Source organism: Miniopterus natalensis, chromosome 1 (genome assembly GCF_054644295.1).
Source record: "Miniopterus natalensis isolate mMinNat1 chromosome 1, mMinNat1.hap1, whole genome shotgun sequence".
Lineage (NCBI taxonomy): Eukaryota > Metazoa > Chordata > Mammalia > Chiroptera > Miniopteridae > Miniopterus > Miniopterus natalensis.
In genome coordinates this window covers 73,766,085-73,786,604 of record NC_142081.1, presented here as the reverse complement: position 1 = coordinate 73,786,604, position 20,520 = coordinate 73,766,085, and the positions used below count along the sequence as shown (strand labels likewise).

The window sequence follows — 20,520 nt, the reverse complement described above, 5'->3', positions numbered from 1 at the left end:
TCTTTCTCTTTCTCTCCGTTCCTCTCTCTGTGATCAATAAAGACATATTTTTTTTAAAAAAAGGAAACAGCTCCATACTGTATAGGCAAAATACTTGAACACTTTACAAAAAAAAAAGATAGTCAATTAACATGAATATGTACTTTAAATCATTTACATAGTTATCAAGGAGCCTAAAGTTAAATCTGCAGTGAAATGTCTCTATACCATAGTGTCTAAATTTGAAAAAATAAACTGACAATAACAGTGGTTAAGATATTGAGCAACTGGAACTCATAGACACTACTACTGGGAATGTAAATTGGTTCAACAACTTTGAGAAACCGATTTTCCAAAGTCATCTTCTGGCAGTTATTTTCTAAAGCTGAACATATGCATATCATATGACTCAACAGTTCTCTTAAGTGTGTATTCAACAAAAATGTGTAGTCATGCACAGAAAAATATGTACAAGCATTTATTTTATTTATTTTTTAAACACTTAATTTTTTATTTTTCTATTACAGTTGACATTCACTATTATATTAATGTCAGGTATATAGCATAGTGGTTAAACATTTATATAACTTACAAGGTGATACCCTCTATAAGTCTAGTACCCACCTGATGCTATACATAGTTACTGTAATATCATTGACTATATTCCTTATGCTGTACTTTATATCCCTGTGATTGTTTTGTAACTGCCAATTTGTGCTTCTGAATCCCTTCACTTTTTTTTTTAGAGCAGTTTTAGGTTTACAGAAAAATTAAGAAGTAGGTACACAGATTTTCCATATACTCCCTGCCTTGGGGGAACACATGCACAGGCTCCCCCAGCATCGATGCTGCTCACCAAAGTGGTATATTAGTTACCACTGATGAACTTATGCTGACCATCACCCCAAATCCATAGTTTACTTTAGGGCTTACTCTTGGTGTTATACATTTTATGGGTTTGCACAAATATATAATGACATATATTCATTATTATGGTATCATACAGAGAATTTTCACTGCCTAAAAATCCTCTGTGCTTTGCCTTTTCATCCCTCCTTTCCTCCACCCAACCCCTGGCGACCACTAATTTTTATAGTTTCCATAGTTTTGCCTTTTCCAAAATGTCACATAGTTGAAATCATACAGTATGTACCCTTTTAGTTGGCTGGTTTCACGTAGTAATATGCATGTAAGGTTTCTCCATGTCTTTTAATGGCTTAATAGTTTATTTCTGTTTAGCACATATTAATTTTCCTTTGTTGGATGTGCTACAGTTTATCCATTCACCTCCTGAAGAACATATTAGTGGCTTTCAACAATTATGAATAAGTCTCCTCTGAATCTCCATGTGTAGGTTTTCAACTCCTTAGAGTACGTATTAAGAAGCAGGATGGATAGATTGCAGGGTAAGAGTATGTTTAGTTTTGTAGGACTGCCTTCCAAAGCGGCTGTAGCATTTTGCATTTCCATTAGCAATGAATAAGTTCCTGTTGCTCCACATCCTCAGCAGCATTTGGTGCTATGTCCTGATTTTTGGCCATTCTAATAAGTGTATAGCAGTCTGTCATTGATGTTATCATTTTCATTTTCCTCATGACATTCGATGTGTAATATCTTTTCATGTGTTTACTTGACGTCTACATATCTTCTTTAATGAGGTTTTTGTTAAGGTTGTTGGCCCATTTTTAAACTGGGATTGTTTTTTTGTTGAGCTTTAAGAATTCTTTGTATATTTTGGGTAACTATTCTTTATCAAATGTGTCTTTTGCAAATATTTCCTCCCAGTTTGTAGCTTGTCTTCTAATTCTCTTGACATTGTCTTTTCAAGAGAAGTTTTTAAATTTTAATTAAGTCCAGCTTATCAATTATTTCTTTCATGATGTCTTTTTTTTTAATCTAAAAAGGCATCATCATAACCAAGGTCATCTAAGTTTTCTCCTATGTTATCTTCTAGGAGTTTTATAGTATTGTGTTTTGTGTTTAGGTCTATAATCCATTTAGAGTTAACTTTTGTGATGCGTGTAAGGTCTGTATCTGATTTATTTTTTGGCGTGTGATGTCTAGTTGTTCCAGTACCACTTGTTGAAGAGCACTGTCTTTGCTCCATTGTATTGCTTTTGCTCCTTTGTCAAAGATCAGTTGACTCTATTTATGGGGGTCTATTTTGTAGCTGTTTATTCTGTTCCATTAATCTGTTTGTGTTCTTTGACCAGTACCACACTGTCTTGATTATTGCAGCTTTATAATATGTCTTAAAGTCAGGTAATGTAAGTCCTCCAACTTTGTTCTTCTCCTTCAGCACTGTTTTGATTATTCTGGTCTTTGGCCTCTCTATCTAAACTTTAGACTCGGTTTGCTGATATCCATAAAATACCTTGCTGAGATTAAGATTAGGATTGCACTGAATTTGTAGATCAAATGGGGAAGAACAGACATATAACAATATGTCTATTCGTGAATATCTCTCTGTTATTTAGTTCTCCTTTGATTTCTTTCATCAGAATTTCATGGTTTTCCATATAGAACTTGTTCATATTCAGTTAGATTTATACCTAAGTATTTCATTTTTTAAGGGTGTTACTGCGAATGGTATTATTACAAACATGTTTTTAAAATCTATATTCATAATAGCTAAAAGTTAAAAAGAAATATATATCAAGTAATGAGGTTATTAGGTTTCTTTATCACAGGTCATATTAAAAAAAATTAAGTATATTATCAAAATAATTGATAATTAAATTTACTCCTGAGATTCCTATCAATCAATTGAAATAAGATGGGTTTACAGAAATTATATTATTCAATAATAGGAAACAAGTTCTTTGGGTGTTTAATGTACATAGTATTCATTTGCATAATAAATATTATTTTCTATAGTTGTTTTCACCACAGATACAAAAGAGTAATTCATATGACCTTTCTTCAAGGGGAAAATAAAAATAAAACTATAGCATGATTTTACAATCAACCACCAAAGGAGTAGGTGGTTTCCTTTTTCTTGGTGATCTGGGGACATTTTGGGTGATTCTAACTTGATACTAAGGTAGAGAGACAGAGCTCTGTGTTTCCCAGAATTTTTTCTTCAAAATGATGGTCCTATGAAATGTTCTGTAAAAAAAGATTTTCTTGGTCAGATAGGATTGGGAAATGCTTCTTGGTCCATTCAAGCATTAAGCATCACAATATTCATTAAGTAGAACTATAAGTCTCAGAATTCTTACAATAATGAAATCAGTGTTGTTAAACTGACTCAACCGTGGAATCACTTTTTTCATAAAACCTAGGAATATCTTATGTGAAAAACATGCACTGTGAGAAATAGTAACTTAGAGAAATAAATGAATTAATGCATGTTGCATAGACCATCTTCAAATATCATAAGATGAATAGCATACAGCTGAAGTTGAATTCTGTTGAGAGCCCAGAGTAAAGGTATTCAGGACTGCAAACTGGAGGAAAATCATGAGTTTTGGATTTCAGATGCATTGATGACAAGGATAATATCTTATTTTGGAAATTGAGAAACTTGATGGGTTTCCTCTCCCAAAGAGAAAGCTTTGCCACCTCTGTATGATAATATTCCATAAAAGTACATGCACACATGTACTTTTTCAGAGTCATGTTTCTTTCTTACAAGTCATGTTTGGATCTGTTCGAATAAGAGGTTGTTGCCCCAGAGTCCTGCACATGTTTCATGTCAATCCAGAAATGTAACAGGTATTACCGGATAACAGTTAATCTTGGCAGAATCTCAGTCTAAATTTATAGCGCTTCTCATCTCTGACAAAATGGGTTAGCTGTAGATTGCAAATTAGGATATGGGGCTCAGAGAACAGATAATAAGATTTTTCTCAAAGTACAAAAGTTTATTCAACACTAGAAATATCACTGATTTCAAAACACAGTCATGCATTTTTGTTATGAAAAGAGGCAACTGTATTTTAGTTTTCATTTGTTTTGTAGTAAAAAGATAGAGCTGCTCAAAAAGGCATGAAGGAACAAGAATGAAAAAGAACATATTCAATAGAAATTACCAGATATGTGTTGTCTACTTGACTAAGATTTTTTGTCTATTTTTTTCATTGATACTCCTTCTCCTCTTAAAAAATTCATAATAACTTTTCCACTTTTGAATTATATTTCAACCTTGAATGAAATCAGACAGAAAACAATGATATGCAGCAAAGACTCTAAAATGAACAAAGAGGAGATTAAAAGTGGCAGTGGAGTGAGTGGAAGCTACGCTGACACTCTCTCGGGACCAAATTTGAATTACAACTAAAATATAGAAAAACCATCCTGAATAATCAACTGCAACTGATGACGAGCTAGAAAGCACCCTCATAACCAAGGAGGAAAAGCGGAGACCACTTCAAGACTGGTAGAAAATGCAGAGGCGCGAGAGGGCTGGCTGGGCTCCCAAACGCAGCGGCTGAAGGTCCAGAGGCATATCTCAGCTGGGGGAGTTTTGACTGAGGACTCTGGGGCCTAAACCCCAAGCTGGGCTTCCCAGCCAAGAGCACCAGAACTGAGAAAGGTGCTCACATTACAACTCGCTGTGAAAAGCAGCAGCATTTCTGTCTGGCAGGAAGAGACAGCTGGAAATGCAGACACCCTCTTAAAGAGCCAATGTGCAAAGTTTTGTGTGCAGCCATTCATCTTGAGCTCCAGAAAAGGGAGGGCAGAGTGGACTGGAGCTGTATGAGGCGAATCTAAAATTGTGGGCTCTGTAGACAGAGCTCAGAGGGCACCCCTCTGGATTCCTGTGCTGAGTCATTCCCGCATACTGCATAAGCATTTACTTCCAAGCAGCTTTTGCCTGAGGGGGAAGCAATTGCCCCACCCTGCTAGAGAACCTCTCACTCTATTCGTTGGAGTTTCCACAGCCTGAGGCTCATTAAGAGAATGAGATTAATCAGCCTGCTGGCAGAGGCAGACTTCAGAGTGCTTTGAGCCTTTGCCTGATCTGCTTCTGGACCTGGGTCTTGGAAAAGCAGACTTTGGTATGCATCTTGGTCCCGTCCAAATGCACCCAGCCCCAGCAGAGTAGACCTCAAGCCGTGGGTTGTTGATAGCTCCAAACAGGTACTCAAGGCCAGTCACAAATAGTGCCTGACATTGGCCTGCACCAGAGCCCTTCCAAAAAGACTGAGTCCTAGCAGGCCTACCTAATACAAACCCAAACAGGCAGCCAAAATGGGGAGACAAAAAAACAAGGCTCACATGAAAGAACAAGAGAATTCTCCAGAAAAAGAGTCAAATGAAATGGAGACAAGCAATCTATCAGATCTAGAGTTCAGAATACTGATTGTAAGGATGCTCAACAGCATGAAAAAAATATGAAAACTATGAAGGAAATGAAGAATGATATAGCAGAAATAAAGAAAGGATACATTGGAAGGAATAAACAGCAGATTGGAAGAAACTGAGAATCGGATCAGTGAATTAGAAGAGAGGGTAGGAAAATCACTCAATCACCAAAAAGAAAAAACAATTAAAAAAACAGGAGGACAGTCTAAGGGAGCTGTGGGACAACATTAAACATAATAATATTCACATCATTGGAGTACCAGAGGAGATTGAAAGTAAACAAACGTTAGAGAACCTGTTTGAAGAAATAATGGCAGAAAACTTCCCTAACCTGGTGAAGGAAAAAGTCACACAAGTTCAGGAGACACAGAGAGTCCCAAGCAAGAAGAATCCAAAGAGGCCTACACCTAGACACATTATAATTAAAGTGTCAAAAGTTCAAGACACAGAGAGAATATTAAAGGCAGCAAGAGAAAAGCAATCTGTTACCTACAAAGGAGTTCCCATAAGGCTGTCAGCTTATTGCTTATCAGAAACTCTGCAGGCCAGAAGGGAATGGCATGGAGTATTCAAGGTAATGCAAAACAAGGATCTAAAACCAAGACTTCTCTATCCAGCAAGGTTATCATTCCAAATAGATGGTGAAATAAACAGCTTCTGTGACAAAAAAAGGGCTAAAGGAATTTATCACCACCAAATGAGCACTGCAGGAAATGTTAAAGGGACTGCAGTAATTAGAAGTAGAAATAGAAGCAATGCAAGAAATGTTAAAGGGACTATTGTAATAATAAGAAGAAATAGAAACATAGGCATAAAGAATTAAAATGGCAATAAATAAGCACCTATCAATAATAACCTTAAGGACTGTAAGGGAGAGATCAACAGCAATACTGTAATAGTCATAGACTTTAACACCTTATTGCTTCGATTTCATCAGTTGTTATTGGCCTATTCAGGTTTTCTGATTCTTCCTGATTCAGTTTTACATGATCTCACTCAGATATGGAATCTAAAAAACATAATAGACTGAGGAACAAAATCTAGAGACAGAAGCATGGAACAGACTGATGAATCTCAGTGGGAAGGTGGGGGCCAGGGGAGAGATTAATCAAAGAACTTATATGCATATATGCATAACCCATGGACACAGACAATAGTGTGGGGAAGGCCTGGGGGGGGGGGGGTGCAGGGTGGAGGGGATCAATGGGGGAAAAAAGGAGGGATATCTGTAATACTTTCAACAATAAAGATAAATTTAAATAAATAAATTAATTAATTAATAATAAATAAATAAAATGAACAAAGAATGCACCGGGCTATATTTCTTTCATTATAACTCTAATCCACTGTTGGATTTTCTCGGTTTGTAAACCACTGGCTTATTCTTGCCTATAGGCAGAGAGCAACTGTGTAACATTTGATTACTTTGATGACCTTTTTCTTTCTTTTCCCATTGAGAAGATAAATTATTGTGGAAAAAAATCTAATCTTTCACTTAAAGGTCAAAAATGCTTCATTGTGACTATAATTTATTTTCAACAAGGTGAAAGAACTGTTTGTCATCACTGACACCATGTCAAGCAGTATCGTTGTATTTTGGCCTCTACCAGCTCACAGCTGTAAATTGTTTTTGCAATCTTGACTTTGGGTCTATAGTTCCATTGAAATATTAAAAAGTAATTTCCAACTCAGATGTTTGTGTGGCCACAAAGACTGATTAGTATAACATTTTGCTATTTCTTGAAAACAAACTTATATAAAACATTATTGAATAATATGCATCGCTTTCCTCCAGTAACACTGTTTTTGTTTTTTGTCTTTTTTCCTCCCTTTATTCTGCTCCTTTGCCTGCTTTTTGCTCTTACAACTTCATCTGTAAGTCTCCTCTGAGTCCTGGCTTTGAGGTATGTACTAACTCTACCTGGCTCTAGGGTATACTTCACCATCTTTTCGAAACCAACATTATACTATTAGGTTGTCATCAGACAGTTATCTGCATTGATTCTATAAAAATAACCAGGTCGGAATTTAGCTCAAAATTGTGCAACTATAATTTTTAAAAACTTAGCTAAGAATCTAATCTTTTGAACTGCAAAAAGAACATATTTTTGTTGTCTTTTTTTGTAATTCAAGTTTTCACAGTCCTCAATGAGACAAAGAGCAATGCAGGCATTAGAATAATAGATCTTGAATTGTGCCCTCAGATAACCTGTAACCTGATTCCACACATTGGTGTCTTTTCTATGAAACTGAGTGGACTAGAACAGGACACAGTCAGCACTCACTCTACTCTGTAGCATGTTAACTGAAATGTATGCATACTGGAACTGTGTCCTGATGCCAGGTAGCGCAGAACCATGTAAAAGGAGGTCACCATCCCAATACACAGATTTTGGTTGGCACAGTAAGGCCCAAAACAAGGAGTGCCTGAAAATAAATATAATTTTTTCAATAAAGGAACTTTTCATCCTTAATGTCTTATCACAACCTCAATGTTTTTAAAAGGAAGTATGCAAGTGGGTATCTCAAGGTCCCAATCCAAGAATTTATATATGGAAAAGACACAAATTTCCTTCATAAAGGTTTTAATTAAGTCCTTGTTCAAAATTGGCCTTTTATCTTTCTTAAGCAATTAATAACCTGAACACGGAGAAGAGACATTTAGGTCAAGTGTTAAAGTAGCATACACAACAGTGTCCTTCTTATGATAAGTTGTTTTGACCAATTGACTTGTTAATATTCAGTTTTCCTAATTTTGTATCTCTTGTAAATTAAGAGTTGATGTACTGCTGTTTCCTCTCGTGAGTCTCTAAATTTCAGATACCATTATTAGTGTTCATTCTAAGGTGGTCTTGTTAAGGTAACTCTAACAAAGGAAGCTAACGAAAATACAGCAAGAACATGTTCTGGGTTAGATAAAATTGGTAAGTCAAGATATCTTGATTTATAAGATGTAAAATGAAGAACTCTGCTTCAAGAATAGTAAATTTCCATGTTTAGGAAAATTATCCTAGTGTAAAATGTGCCCGACTTAGAAAAGTCCAGGATGAAATGTAATTTTTTATATTCCTGCCAATTTAAATTTTGTAATTTAAAATGCCTTCCAGATTTAAATTTTAAAGTAGTATCTTTCCCTTCATATCATCCTTTGGGAATAAGGCCAGGGACAGCTTGTATAAAGGAGGACTGACTAGTAGTCTGCTTTTCTGTGAAAGTTGTACAACTTCACGGCAGCAAGGCCTTCTCGTGGTAGCTCCTGATAGAACTAGGATGCATTTTCTGCATAAGCTTTTGTTCTTGAACTTGTTTGTTCCTAGCGTGTTAAATAGGTAACAGACTTTTTTTTCTTTTCTTTTTATAAATGCCTTGGAAGAAAATGATGCAAATTTGATGAAATTTTTAGAGAAATATTTTAGTGACAGTTGCATGAGTCACAGAATCCTTATAGAAATCTGGTCATGGTTCCACCTTCAGCATGTTTTGTAACTCTAAGATGCAAAAGTATACAAACTTAGATCCCCAAAATGACTCATTTTTTTACTGTTTTGTTCATTTAAAAAATATAATAATGAAGTTAAGAGAATATCAGTATTTATATTTGTAACTGGATATGATCCTGATATGCTTTATAATAGTCAAGGTAGATTCTTTTTAAATGACCAAATGATGAAAAAAACACACAACTATTTCTAATCCTGAATGAAACTATGATGATATTTCTGACCAAATGAATATTTTCTGGGATATTTTCCAAAGTAGCAAAAGTCTATCTAGCAGTAGAGACTTTAATTGTTACTCTTGTGTTCTGGAGTTCCAGGAATGCTGGTGATTCATCTGAATTAAGAAATCATTTTTCCATTTAAATATGAACCATGACATCCATATAGTACATTTGCCAGATGTTGCAAGATTTCTTTTGTTGATTGTACAAACTAGTTCGCCAAATTCAAACCTGGGCAGTGTATACTTTCTGTAAGGGAAGAGATCCAAGATTCTTTAACCCACACTTCTCCACCCCCTGAGAGTCAGAAGTGCAGTGGTGGGTTTGTGGGGAAGGAGCCCTTCAGAAGAATTAAGAGCGTGCGGTCTACTTTCATGTGCTACTAATCAGCTGTTGCCTGATTTCATTCAGCATGTCTGGTTTATCATGTGTGTTCATTCTGTGAACAAAAACTTCCAGATGTGTGATTCTAAATATAAACACTGTAGGAGAGCTCCTCATGAACTCCACTGGGGCACAGGGGCATCATCTACCACTTCTCTATAATGGAACAAATGGATCTTTAATGAAGGCTCTGAAAGTCCTTCCTTCTCTCAGGAAAGGTACCATGGCTTCCATTAACACTCCCCATAAGCCATGCTTGAAGGCATTAAGCATTGCTTTCTTACCTTAAGGTATAAAACACCGCCCCCCTCATTACCAATAGTAGTCATTTGCTTAATGACCATCTGTATCCATCTAATGTCATGCCAGACCTGGCCAGATTTCAGTCCTGTCTCCTTTAATTCCTGACCAATCATGACTACTGAGCTCCTAGCTGAGTAATATGAAAAAAGATTGCTCATGTTCACTTTGAGAGCTAATGTGTCCTCATGAATGCTCCTATCCTAAATAAATAAATAAAGGTTTGTGTAGAAGAAATAATAAAAGGGCATGTGGAAGGTGGAAGATGAATTAGTACTATAAATTAGACTTTTAGAAATGATAAATAATTCAGGTAAAATTTTATCTGTTGCAGAAATATTTACAGAAATTTTACTTGATCCATTAGACATGGTTTTCTGCTATTTGATTCTACTTGATCAAATGAATTCTCTCTCTTCTCAAGAAGAGTGCAAGTGTTGCTATTTTGATAATAAATGTAGTAAAATGGAAGCTGAAACAATGTCCAGAAGTTATGAAAAAATATACCTATTTCTCCATATAGCCCAGTTTGAGGTGGTATCTATTTCACTGTAGCTATGCATTCAAAATATCATGGAGTGATATGATTTCATTGAGTGCTTTTTTGTATTTTTAAACCTTGTGTTCACCATTGACGAAGATTCTGTAAAATACTGAAGTTATCCTCATGGGCCACTTTTGAAGGGAAGAGCTCTAGCCTCGGTAGCCTTGGACTGTTTGTGGCATGCTTTTCCACATTGCTTTCTACCTTAAGGTAGAAAACAATCGCACAGCCTTTTCCAGATTATTTCATTCAGCTTTCCAGTGAACTCATAACCCCAGGCCAGGCTCCTGTCAATTTTAGGCAGGATCAAATACCATGGAAATAATATGCCCCTAAAATTGCTCTTGTTGATATTTCCACATAATCTGTTTACCACCCAGTTCACGTTCTATGTGTAGATCAAGTCTGACATTTGAAGCCCCAGAGTAGAAGTTGTTGACATATAAAGTTATTTTCTTCCTCAGTGGAAATACTGCTTTTTTTTATTTTTTATTGTGTAGAGTGCAAAGCATTAAGGTTGCATTGCCTTCAAGTGAAAAGAAAGGTACTCTTACTTCTATTATGTCTCCCTTTTCCTCCAGGATCCCACAGACTTGTGGGATGTTAGTAACTGACATTTTGAAAGAACAATGCCTGTAATTTGCAACAATTCGCTAACAGTTCTTGTGCTTTCCCTGCAAAGGGTGGATCACTTAAGAAAATAGTAAGGTTCCTTTACCATTCATTTCTATTTACTTAAAGAGAATGAAGCAATATGAAAGTTAATGTAACTTTCAAGACTACTTTAGCACTCAGCAAATCCAGATCACCTTGTATTTTTAATGAGATTATATGTTATTACCCTGAAAGCTTTCCCAAATTGCCACAAACATTAAGAAATGGATTCTCCACTCTAAAGTACAGCATCCATTACCACTAAGCAGGGGGCATATTTTTTTTTTCTTGCCCTGTAGCAATGCTTTTTATTGGTATGAAAAGGTGTTGATTAGCTTTTATTTATGCTCTGTATTTAGGGTATCCAACTGAGGAGCCAAAATCATTTATAAATCTGGCACACTTGGCAGGTTGTTCAAGGGATGTAGAATCAGGATTGTAACAGAACAGCACTGAACAATTTGAAACTCACCAAACACCCTACCTGCTACTCAGTGAATTATAGGGCATAGAAACATGGGTGTTCCCATGTGAACTCCGTTCCCCAGGGTTCTTCAGACTTGTCTGTTGCCCAAGAATTGGTCTGTGCTAGAAACTCCCTGACTTCCTATTGAGAAGTTGTACGTTCATCTAAGTGTTGTTGAAAGGAGCTGATTGTTTCTTTCTGCTTCAGAAAGTAGTCTGAATCTTATTAAACATTCATAATGATGTTTTTCTAGCAGTGACTATGAGTAGGGTTAGATAATCATTTCCAAGTGGGACAAGCAGATTTCAGAGTATATAAAAGAAATGTCTAAGCAGACTGAAGATTGGGAGCACTGAGCTGTCATAAACAGAATTTTAATGGCCAGTAATACTCAACATGGTCATTGCATGGCAGGACTACTTAGGTGTTCACACCAGATGTCTTCTTCAGGAAATGCCTTTTCCGAATGACCCCTCCGCCTCCATCATTGATGTGGTTTATCTTTTCTGCAAACTTTCGTATATACGGGCACTTGTTCTGTGTGAGCCTGTACTCCAGAAGTTGATGCTGCGGTGAACAGAATAGTTAAGATCCTTTCTTCATGGAACTTATGTTCTGTTGAAGGGATAAATAAAAAACCAATAATCAAATAGGCAAGTAAGATAGTTGCAGGCTGCAGTAATGACTCATGAAGAGACAGGATGGTGTGCCAGAGAGTAGCAAAGGGTGAACAGGGAATGGCCGATAAGTTAGGTGGCCTGGAGGCCTCTTGGAGAAGGTGACATGTGAACAGAAATCTGAAGAGTAAGGCAGAGCCATGCGAAAGAGCATGTTATTGTGGATAGTAACAGTTATGTTGTGTATATCATTCTGTTGGATAGTGAGTTCATCGGGCACAGAGAGTAATAGTTACAGCCTTTATATGTCCTGCAGCACCTTACCTGGGCTTTCAGGCAGGATCTGCCACAGGAAACACTTGTTAAATCAGATGGATCCATCTCAGTGGTGGTAGGAGAGAACTAATGTAAGCTACTGTTCTGCACAGTTCTTTGAATGTTAGTCCAGAACGCTAGATATCTTAAAACTTGCAGGATAAAGGACTCGTGTTTGGTTGCGTCTGTTTCCACACAGTTGTGCCTTTTAAACATAACAGCACCTGAATAGGAAAGTTGGCAGCCAGCTGAGTGATGCTTATACAATAGAAGCTGTTTATTCAGTCAGTCATTATGTTCTAGAAAACATGCGTGACTCATAGGCCGTCCTCTGAGCGCAGACAAGCTGGTTGAAAATCTCTTCTGTATGTCAAGGTTAAAGGATGCACAATATTTTCACATTGCATTTTGGCATGTAGAATATACTATTAATTATTCTCACTGTCTCCTACAAACTCTTCCTTCATGACTTAAATGAGGGGCAGAAAATACTTTCTATTTTTATATTGGTATAAAACCAGGGAATGTGAGAGCTGGGAGGGACTATGGAGACAGAAATCATTGTTATCATCTAGGGCAGGGGTGGGGAACCTGTTTGTTTTTTTCTGCCAGGGGCCACTTGGATATTTATAACATCATTCCAGAGCCATACAAAACTATCAACTTAAAAATTAGCTATGAAAACAGCTCTTAGATTTATTGAATTTTGAGTGCCGCCTGCGGTTGCCTTGGCAGGGCCGGACCAAATGATTTCGAGGCTGCCTGTGGCCCTTGAGCCGGACGTTTCCCCACCCCTGATCTAGAGCAACAATACCTGAATATTTGTCCTCTATTACAGTCACTATTTTGAATTTCTCTATTGAAATGTCTTGTCCATTTATTCCTAGGCTTTTACTTCCTGAAAACTTTCATTCTGAGGAGTTCAAGAAATGCTTATTTTTTATCAAGTACCACATGCATCCTTCCATTAATAGAGGACAAATATTTTAAGACACTATCTTTTCCTTAGAAGCTTATTGTCTGATGACTGAGTCAGTTCCACAAAGAATTGTCAATGCATATGCTAAAATGTTCTGTATTTTTTTTCATTTCTCTTTAACTCAGGGGGAGTTTATGTCACCCAAAATCCAATCCCAATATGGGGTTGCGAAATGAATTTTAGTTAATAAACATAAATATTTTAATACTTCAGAAGTTTTCATTTGAACCATGTTTTTTTGTGTTTTTATTTTTTCTTCTGTTCATCCTACCTGAGGATATTTTTTCCATTGATTTTTAGAGAGAAGTGGGGGAGGGAGAAAGTGGGGGAGAGAGAGAAACTCCGATGTGAGAGAGACACATCCATTGGTTGCTTCCTGCACCAGAGATTGAACCTGCGCCCCAGGTACGTGCCTCTGGGGAATCCAACCCACAACGCTTCAGTCTGTGAACTGAAGCTCTAACCGCTGAGCGACACTGTATTTATGTATTTGCATCAGGATTTTTGTAAAGTGACTTTTATCTCTCAGGAAGGGTCATGTTTGATCTCTACACAAATGACAGCAAGCACACCGCAAGTTAAGGCAACTATCCCCACTCCGTTTTCTAGCTTTACTAATGAAGAGAATTCGTTTTGAACTGCAAAGCGGAATATGCCTTCCTGGGAAATTGTTTCTGAGTCCTGTTAAATGTTTAAAGGCTTGCTGGCAGTTGGAGTTTCCATATTGTAATCTAAGCAATCATTTCCTGGGAAGGTTCCAGACTTGCTGAGTCATTCATTTAGGATACAGGTTTAAAAAACAAGTTGTCTCTGCCAAAGCCGGGCGCACTGTCCCCGGGAGTTGTCCCCGGGAGTAGGTGTTCAGCGCCTGTTGTTTTCGCTCTGCCAGTCGTCTCAGATGAAACACTATTAGCGTAAGGATGTTCCAGTTACTTCACCAGGCCACAGACTTTTAAACAGATTTTAATCTCTATAATCTCTGTTCTGTTTCATCCCTAATCCTAGCTTTAAATTTCAGTTTTCATTACTATTCTGTTCTCATATTGTCTCCCATCGTTGATATGATTCCTCTTGCACTGAGAGCACAAAAGACACCTTTATATTTTTCATCATCTGGAATTTGCCAAATCAGATCATTTACATACACCCATCCCAATACCGTATTTTATGGTAATATCAGTTCTAACAAAAGTTCCACACACACCTGGAATTTGATCCAAACTCCTTGACTCGGGAAAAGAACAATTCGTAGGACCCACGGCTAATGTAAAAATGAAAGTTTTTGGAAGTCTGCTCACCGTACTTAGAGAGAGAGCCTTTTAAATCTCTTCTGCAAGTTCTGAGCCAGTTTCACTGGGGCCGTAACAATGAAGTAGAACGTAGCAGAATGTAGTGGTGCCGTTTCCAAAGCCTTTCAACCTTCCTCTCTGTTCCTGTAAAAAGCAGTCATTCTACAGATTTCCCAGGTTCCCTAAATACGCAGTGCTAAAGCGGAACAGCAAGTAACAGTGGAAATTAATTTATTAACAGTAAACCTAATGAAACCTTCACCAGTGCTGATGAGAAACAAAGAATAGACCAGTTTACTTTAAAGAAAGGTCTATTAGAATTCTAAAATATAATTAAATATACAAATAAATTTTTTTAAAAAAGTGAAGTTAATGAAGAAATAAAGCAATATTATATCTCTTTACTTTGTATAACAATGGATCACATTTTTTTAAAAGCCTGATTATTTAAATCAACATTTCCTTTTGAGTCACAAGCATAGTTTCATGTTGAAGTTATCATAAAGCCCAGCTAATTGGATTTAAACCAATGATATTTTTAAAGTATCTTTTCATTTAAAATTGCCAATTTCTAAATTTTTGCCTACTCTGTAACTTTATTCATCAAACAAAGCATACTGTAATTATGGCTTTCTGGTGTACGTACCTTCAAATAAAACTTCACATTGCTGAAATTATATATTTTGCTTAAAATAATAAGTGAATTAATTATTAATGAAAAAAATGTAGCAGTGGTTGTGAAAATCCTTGAAAGTGTTTGGTTTGTGTTCCCATTGTTAGAAATTTATATATATATAATTTTTTCTTTTAATCCTCAACCGAGGATATTTTTTCCATTGCTTTTCAGAGAGAATGGAAGGGGGAGAGAGAGAGATAGAAACATCGATGTGAAAGAGACCTATCAATTGGTTGCCTCCTGCACGGGCCCCAGGACCCTTCAGTCCGAAGGCTGATATTCTAACCACTGAGCCAAACCAGCCAGGGCTAAAAATATTTTTAAAGGGATGATTGCTGATAATAGAAATGGTAGTTCTTAAACATTTATGTAAATAATGATAAATATATATTTTAGGGCAATTGCCTCATTTCATAGGCTTTTGTTCTTCTGTTTCTTTTACAGTTTGTTGTATATCAATGATGGCCTTGTTTTACATTTTGATTGAAGAATAGATAAGTATCTCATAAGCATTTACAGTCGTCAGGCAGTGACACAGTCTTCTTTTTTGTCTTAGCTTCCTAGGTTTGCCTCATAATAGGGAAAAGCCCATGCAAATGTATGCATGCACACTTTCAGAAACATAAGACATAATTCTGCAAACAAAACTTCAGAAGGCTTCCTCACTCTGCCTTTCTCCAAAGTGTTTATCTAATAAAATTAAACAGCTCTCTCCTTCCAGCAGTAAATCAGTTCCAACAGGAGACGTCGCCATGCATGCACCCTGTCTCAATATTTTAAAACTCTATTTTATCATATGGAAATATAGGCCACATTAAAAATGATTATTTGTATTTGGAACTATAAGGAAATGTAATGATTAGTGTTTCTGGTCATCTTGCTAGCTGATTGTAACTTGAAGATGTCATGAATGACAGGATGCTAGTAAAATCTTAAATTGCTATTAAATCTTAGATGCTAGTCAAGTCTTAATTTCTGACACTCTAAGTTCTGCAGCTTGTCAGCTGTTGTACTGTGCCAAGGACACATGCGGCCGTGTGAATCTCATCATTGCCTGAATATGTGTGTAGCACAGTGTCTGGGTGCAAAGGAACAGCCAATTTTTTTCCCTTGAACTCATGTAAGGTTTTGAAATTCTGGTTCTTATAGTTCATGGCAGTGTTTATATGGATGTTACTATGTTGAATGAGAAGAAACTTTCAGTTTAACAAATTGCCTCATACTCTTCTAAATGAACTTGCTCCATGGTATAGTAAATAGTCCTATGTCAAACTGGCTTTGTTAACAGCCTAGACTTAGGTATCTTAAATTAAGGAAAGTAACTGAAGAGTGATTTGGTCAAGTTTTCATATGATTTTCCAAAGCTGAGAACATTTTGAATCTGCTAAGAAAGCGTGACATCAGGTCAGCTTTTATTCTGAGTGTTGAAATTTCCATCTATGGAAAAATATCACTTTTTATTTTAGTCTGTGCTTGAAACTGGCCTGCTTGCTACAGTTACTCAAGAAGGACACATGAAACAGGGACCTAACCTGTGGACTTCATTATTTTTCAATCCCTGAAGATATTTATTCAATATGTTCATGATTCTGGTTTGGCAGACCTGGACCCATCTGTATAAGCTCCCGAGAAGTCTCTGCAGGAGTTGAGCCTCTCCAGAGTGATTACATTTTATCGTTTTCTTTTATGAAATTGTAATTATAACTGTAACTGTAGACATAATATTCTTAACTAGAACCTCAGATCAAAAATGTTTTATTGCAGCTAGTGAATGTGAAAATCAAAATTTCCCCATTTGGCTGTAAGTAGTATTAACCTTTTGGTGCTGACGGGGATTGAAATAGATAGAAATTGTATATAAATATGATTTTTTCCCTCATCTTGTCAGTAACCATTCCAAATTAGAAATTAGCTGAGTAAGGTGATAATACAAGGGCTCTGGAGGCAAACAAATGTAGGTTCATGTTTTGGCTTTAATATTTATTGGCATTTCACACAAAAGAACTTATTTAAACTTTATGAGTTTTGATGCCTCAACTGTAGATAAGAAGGCCTATCCTGTAAGACGCCTAACACAACGATTACTCAGAGTAGAAGCTTAATAAGGAAGATATATTGTTTATTAAGTATTAAAAAGTAATTTAATTTATCTTTGATCTTGATGATTTCAAAATACATTTATTCTGATGATTCCCAAGTACATGCCCATGATGTCAAGAGATACCATGAAATTGTCCAAAGAACACTGAAAACACTGTTAATTTTAATTCATTTAATTTTTTAAAACATATGCCTTGTGTCGATTAATTCCAAAATGAGAGACAAAGCCTACAGAGATATAATTATAACCAGAACACCAATATTTATTTGTCTAGTATAGTCCACTGGTTTCTATGTTCTCCAATTATAAAAAAAATGATAGTATAAATGCCATCCTTTACTTTCAAAGGTTGAGGAATCCTTTCAAATCATACTTTTTCAACTCTGAGTGAATCCAAAGAAAGTGTAGGCGTCCTTCAGGCGAAGTACTATGGAGGGCACACTGGGGGGATTTGCTTTCCATCTTCTCTCTCCCTGACCTACTTGCATTTTCTAACCATGTGCTTGGAATACTTTAGAAAATGTCGATGAAGTAATATGTGCAGCGGGGTTAAAGACCATTTTTCTTGCTTTTTTTTTTTTCAACTTTATATTTCTGTCTTGAAGTTATTAAATTACTTTTTAGAAGCCGAAAATGTTTGAAAGTTCTAGAAATCAGGTTCAAATATTCTGATCTCCACTTCTGTTCAATGCAAACTATAAAACAAGGTAACAAATAAGAAATAAAGGGGCCATCAACTACATTCATGAACAGGAACGTAGTTTTAGCTTATGTCACTCATGTCTTTAAGGATCAAACCACTAAATACAATAGTAAAACAAAATGTGATTTTAAAAAATACATAGATATACTATCAGGTACTCTCATAGATACACTGTCTTAATGTTCTTTTTTGCTTCCCAAACCTATAGCAAAAGTCACCGTCAGAGTCATTTATTGGGCGAGAGAAGAGGTCGAATTCTCAGTCGTACATCGGACGCCCCATCCAGCTTGACAAGATTTTGATGTCAAAAGTGAAAGTGCCTCACACGTTCGTCATCCACTCGTACACGCGGCCCACCGTGTGCCAGTACTGCAAGAAGCTCCTCAAGGGGCTCTTCAGGCAGGGCCTGCAGTGCAAAGGTAGGGAGGTTCCATCCTGCCTCCAGGTCCTGGTCACCAGCCAAACCTGGATCCTTAGGCCTCACCTCCAGGAAATTACTGGTCCTTTTTAATTTGTTTTACAACTCTTTCGCTGATGAATTCTTGGTATTTATTTGTTTTCTTTCAAAATCCCTGTGATTTAGATTGCAGATTCAACTGTCACAAACGTTGCGCACCAAAAGTACCCAACAACTGCCTGGGCGAAGTGACCATCAACGGAGGTGCGTAAGGCCAGCGGTCCTTCTGGGCTTGCCGCAGCCGGTTATTTAACGTTCAGATTCCTGTGAACTCAAAGTGAACTATGACCTCAGTTTGTTCTACTTTATGGTGAAAAGCACCGATTCCAGCTCACTGGGTTTTGATAAAAACCAAAGAGAGTTCCTCACCTTTCACAGGGGGAGCGGCTAGTACTGAAAACTTGGATTCCAGAGTTTCTTCTCCGGTTCTCCTTTTTAATACACCTCTCCTAGTTGGTTCAGAAATGTAGCAAGTGTTGGCAGACCTACAAGTTATAGCTGTCAGTGTCCTCTCCTCCACCCTCCTTCCAGGTTTACTTTTCTGCCCTGTTTGTCACGGGAGGGAAGGCTCACAGTGACAATCGCCCCCTGCCTTCCTCCACCCAGTGCCTTCCACTATCCACGTGCTGTAAACCCGAATCTTTCGGAATAAAACGAACGTTAGTTCAGCCCATTAAAAATACACATCATTTTCTACACTTGGAAATATTCCTTTTGGGAAACTCTAACTGCATACATTAATTTGTAGGACTCTTAAGAAAAATGTCATGTCTTAAAGGCAGTTCCCATTTCCTTCCCAAGTAGTATCCCTAATGAATTCTTAGAAAAATACTTCTCTTAGTACCTATCCCAGGCTAACTTTTTCCATAGAGAGTGACCGCTTTATACCTTCAGTCTCATATCAGTTTTCTGATTCGTCTGGAAAGAAAAATGATGATCTAAGACCAGAGAAACAAGTTGAATATTTTTTCCCCTAAAACACTGAAGAGCAAGTGGTTTTCTTTCCTCTATAACTTACTTCTCTAGAAGAAATACATACCTACTAAAAGAAGAAAAGGGGAATTATCTCCAGGAAAACATTCCCACATTAGTTTGTGCTCTGGAGACTTGTGCATGAGTTACCTTCCAAAATGGAAAGCTTGGCAACCGTCCCACTTTCTGTGGCTTGTGGTATTGGCTTTGTTCAGGCCGAGAAAATGTCAGTGTGCTCTTGATAACCACAACTAAGGGGAAACAGTGCGGTTTTTTATATTGTTGATCACTTTGAAATTGCATTTCCCCAGACAGTCAGAAAAATCTGATAAAATGTGAATTTTCCAAGCTTGGCAGGCGAGGGTCTCTGATCAATTTATTTTCTGTTCTTAAAATGAGTCCTCTGTATCAGGAGGTAATTACAATTGACTGCACGACTATCAACTGAACTGACACTAATTCAGTATAACGTCGAATGTTAAATATCTTAGGTATTTAAAAGTTGCTTCTTTATGGAATCAATTTAACATATTGGAATTTGTGACTTAAAAAGTTACTGGAGCCCGGCTGGGCATGGCTCAGCGGTTAAGCATCGACCTAGGATCCAGGTGATCGGGGTTCGATTCCCGGTCAGGGCACATGCCCGGGTTGCGGGCTGCAGCCGATCAATGACTCTCTCATCATTGATGTTTCTATCTCTCTCTCTCCCTCTCCTTTCCTCTCTCTGAAATCAATAAAGATATATTTAAAACAAACAAACAAAAGTTACTAGAATAGCAAGAATCAATGACCCTGAGTAGTACTGCATTGAAAGTTTCCCTCATCTTCCCAAGTATCTTTTTTCCCACCCACCAGGGCTGTGAAACTGAAATGCCATCGGTTTCCTCTTCTCTTGTGCTTGGTGTCACTGTGCTTCCCAGCGCCTCCCTCCTGTCCCACCCTTGCCTTTCTTCTGAGGCTCTCCACCACTTTTCATGTTTTCAGGCTGGGGGGCATGAAAAGCAAGCATCTGCTTGTAAAATTATACATGTATCCTCTCATAAATTCAGATAC

General features: G+C 37.1%; 1 protein-coding gene across 3 annotated transcripts in view; it reads left to right on the top strand.

Moving 5' to 3' along the window:
- PRKD1 (protein kinase D1) overlaps positions 1 to 20,520 on the top strand; it is a 298,239-nt gene that overhangs the window by 224,266 nt on the left and 53,453 nt on the right. For 2 of the 3 annotated variants that reach the window (XM_087823237.1, XM_087823247.1), the window contains 3 exons: positions 7,170 to 7,193; positions 18,247 to 18,457; positions 18,622 to 18,699. In XM_087823237.1, coding sequence (XP_087679363.1) covers positions 7,170 to 7,193; positions 18,247 to 18,457; positions 18,622 to 18,699 — 313 coding nt within the window. The remainder of the gene's footprint in view (positions 1 to 7,169; positions 7,194 to 18,246; positions 18,458 to 18,621; positions 18,700 to 20,520) is intronic. The other variant, XM_087823242.1, reaches the window with a different exon arrangement.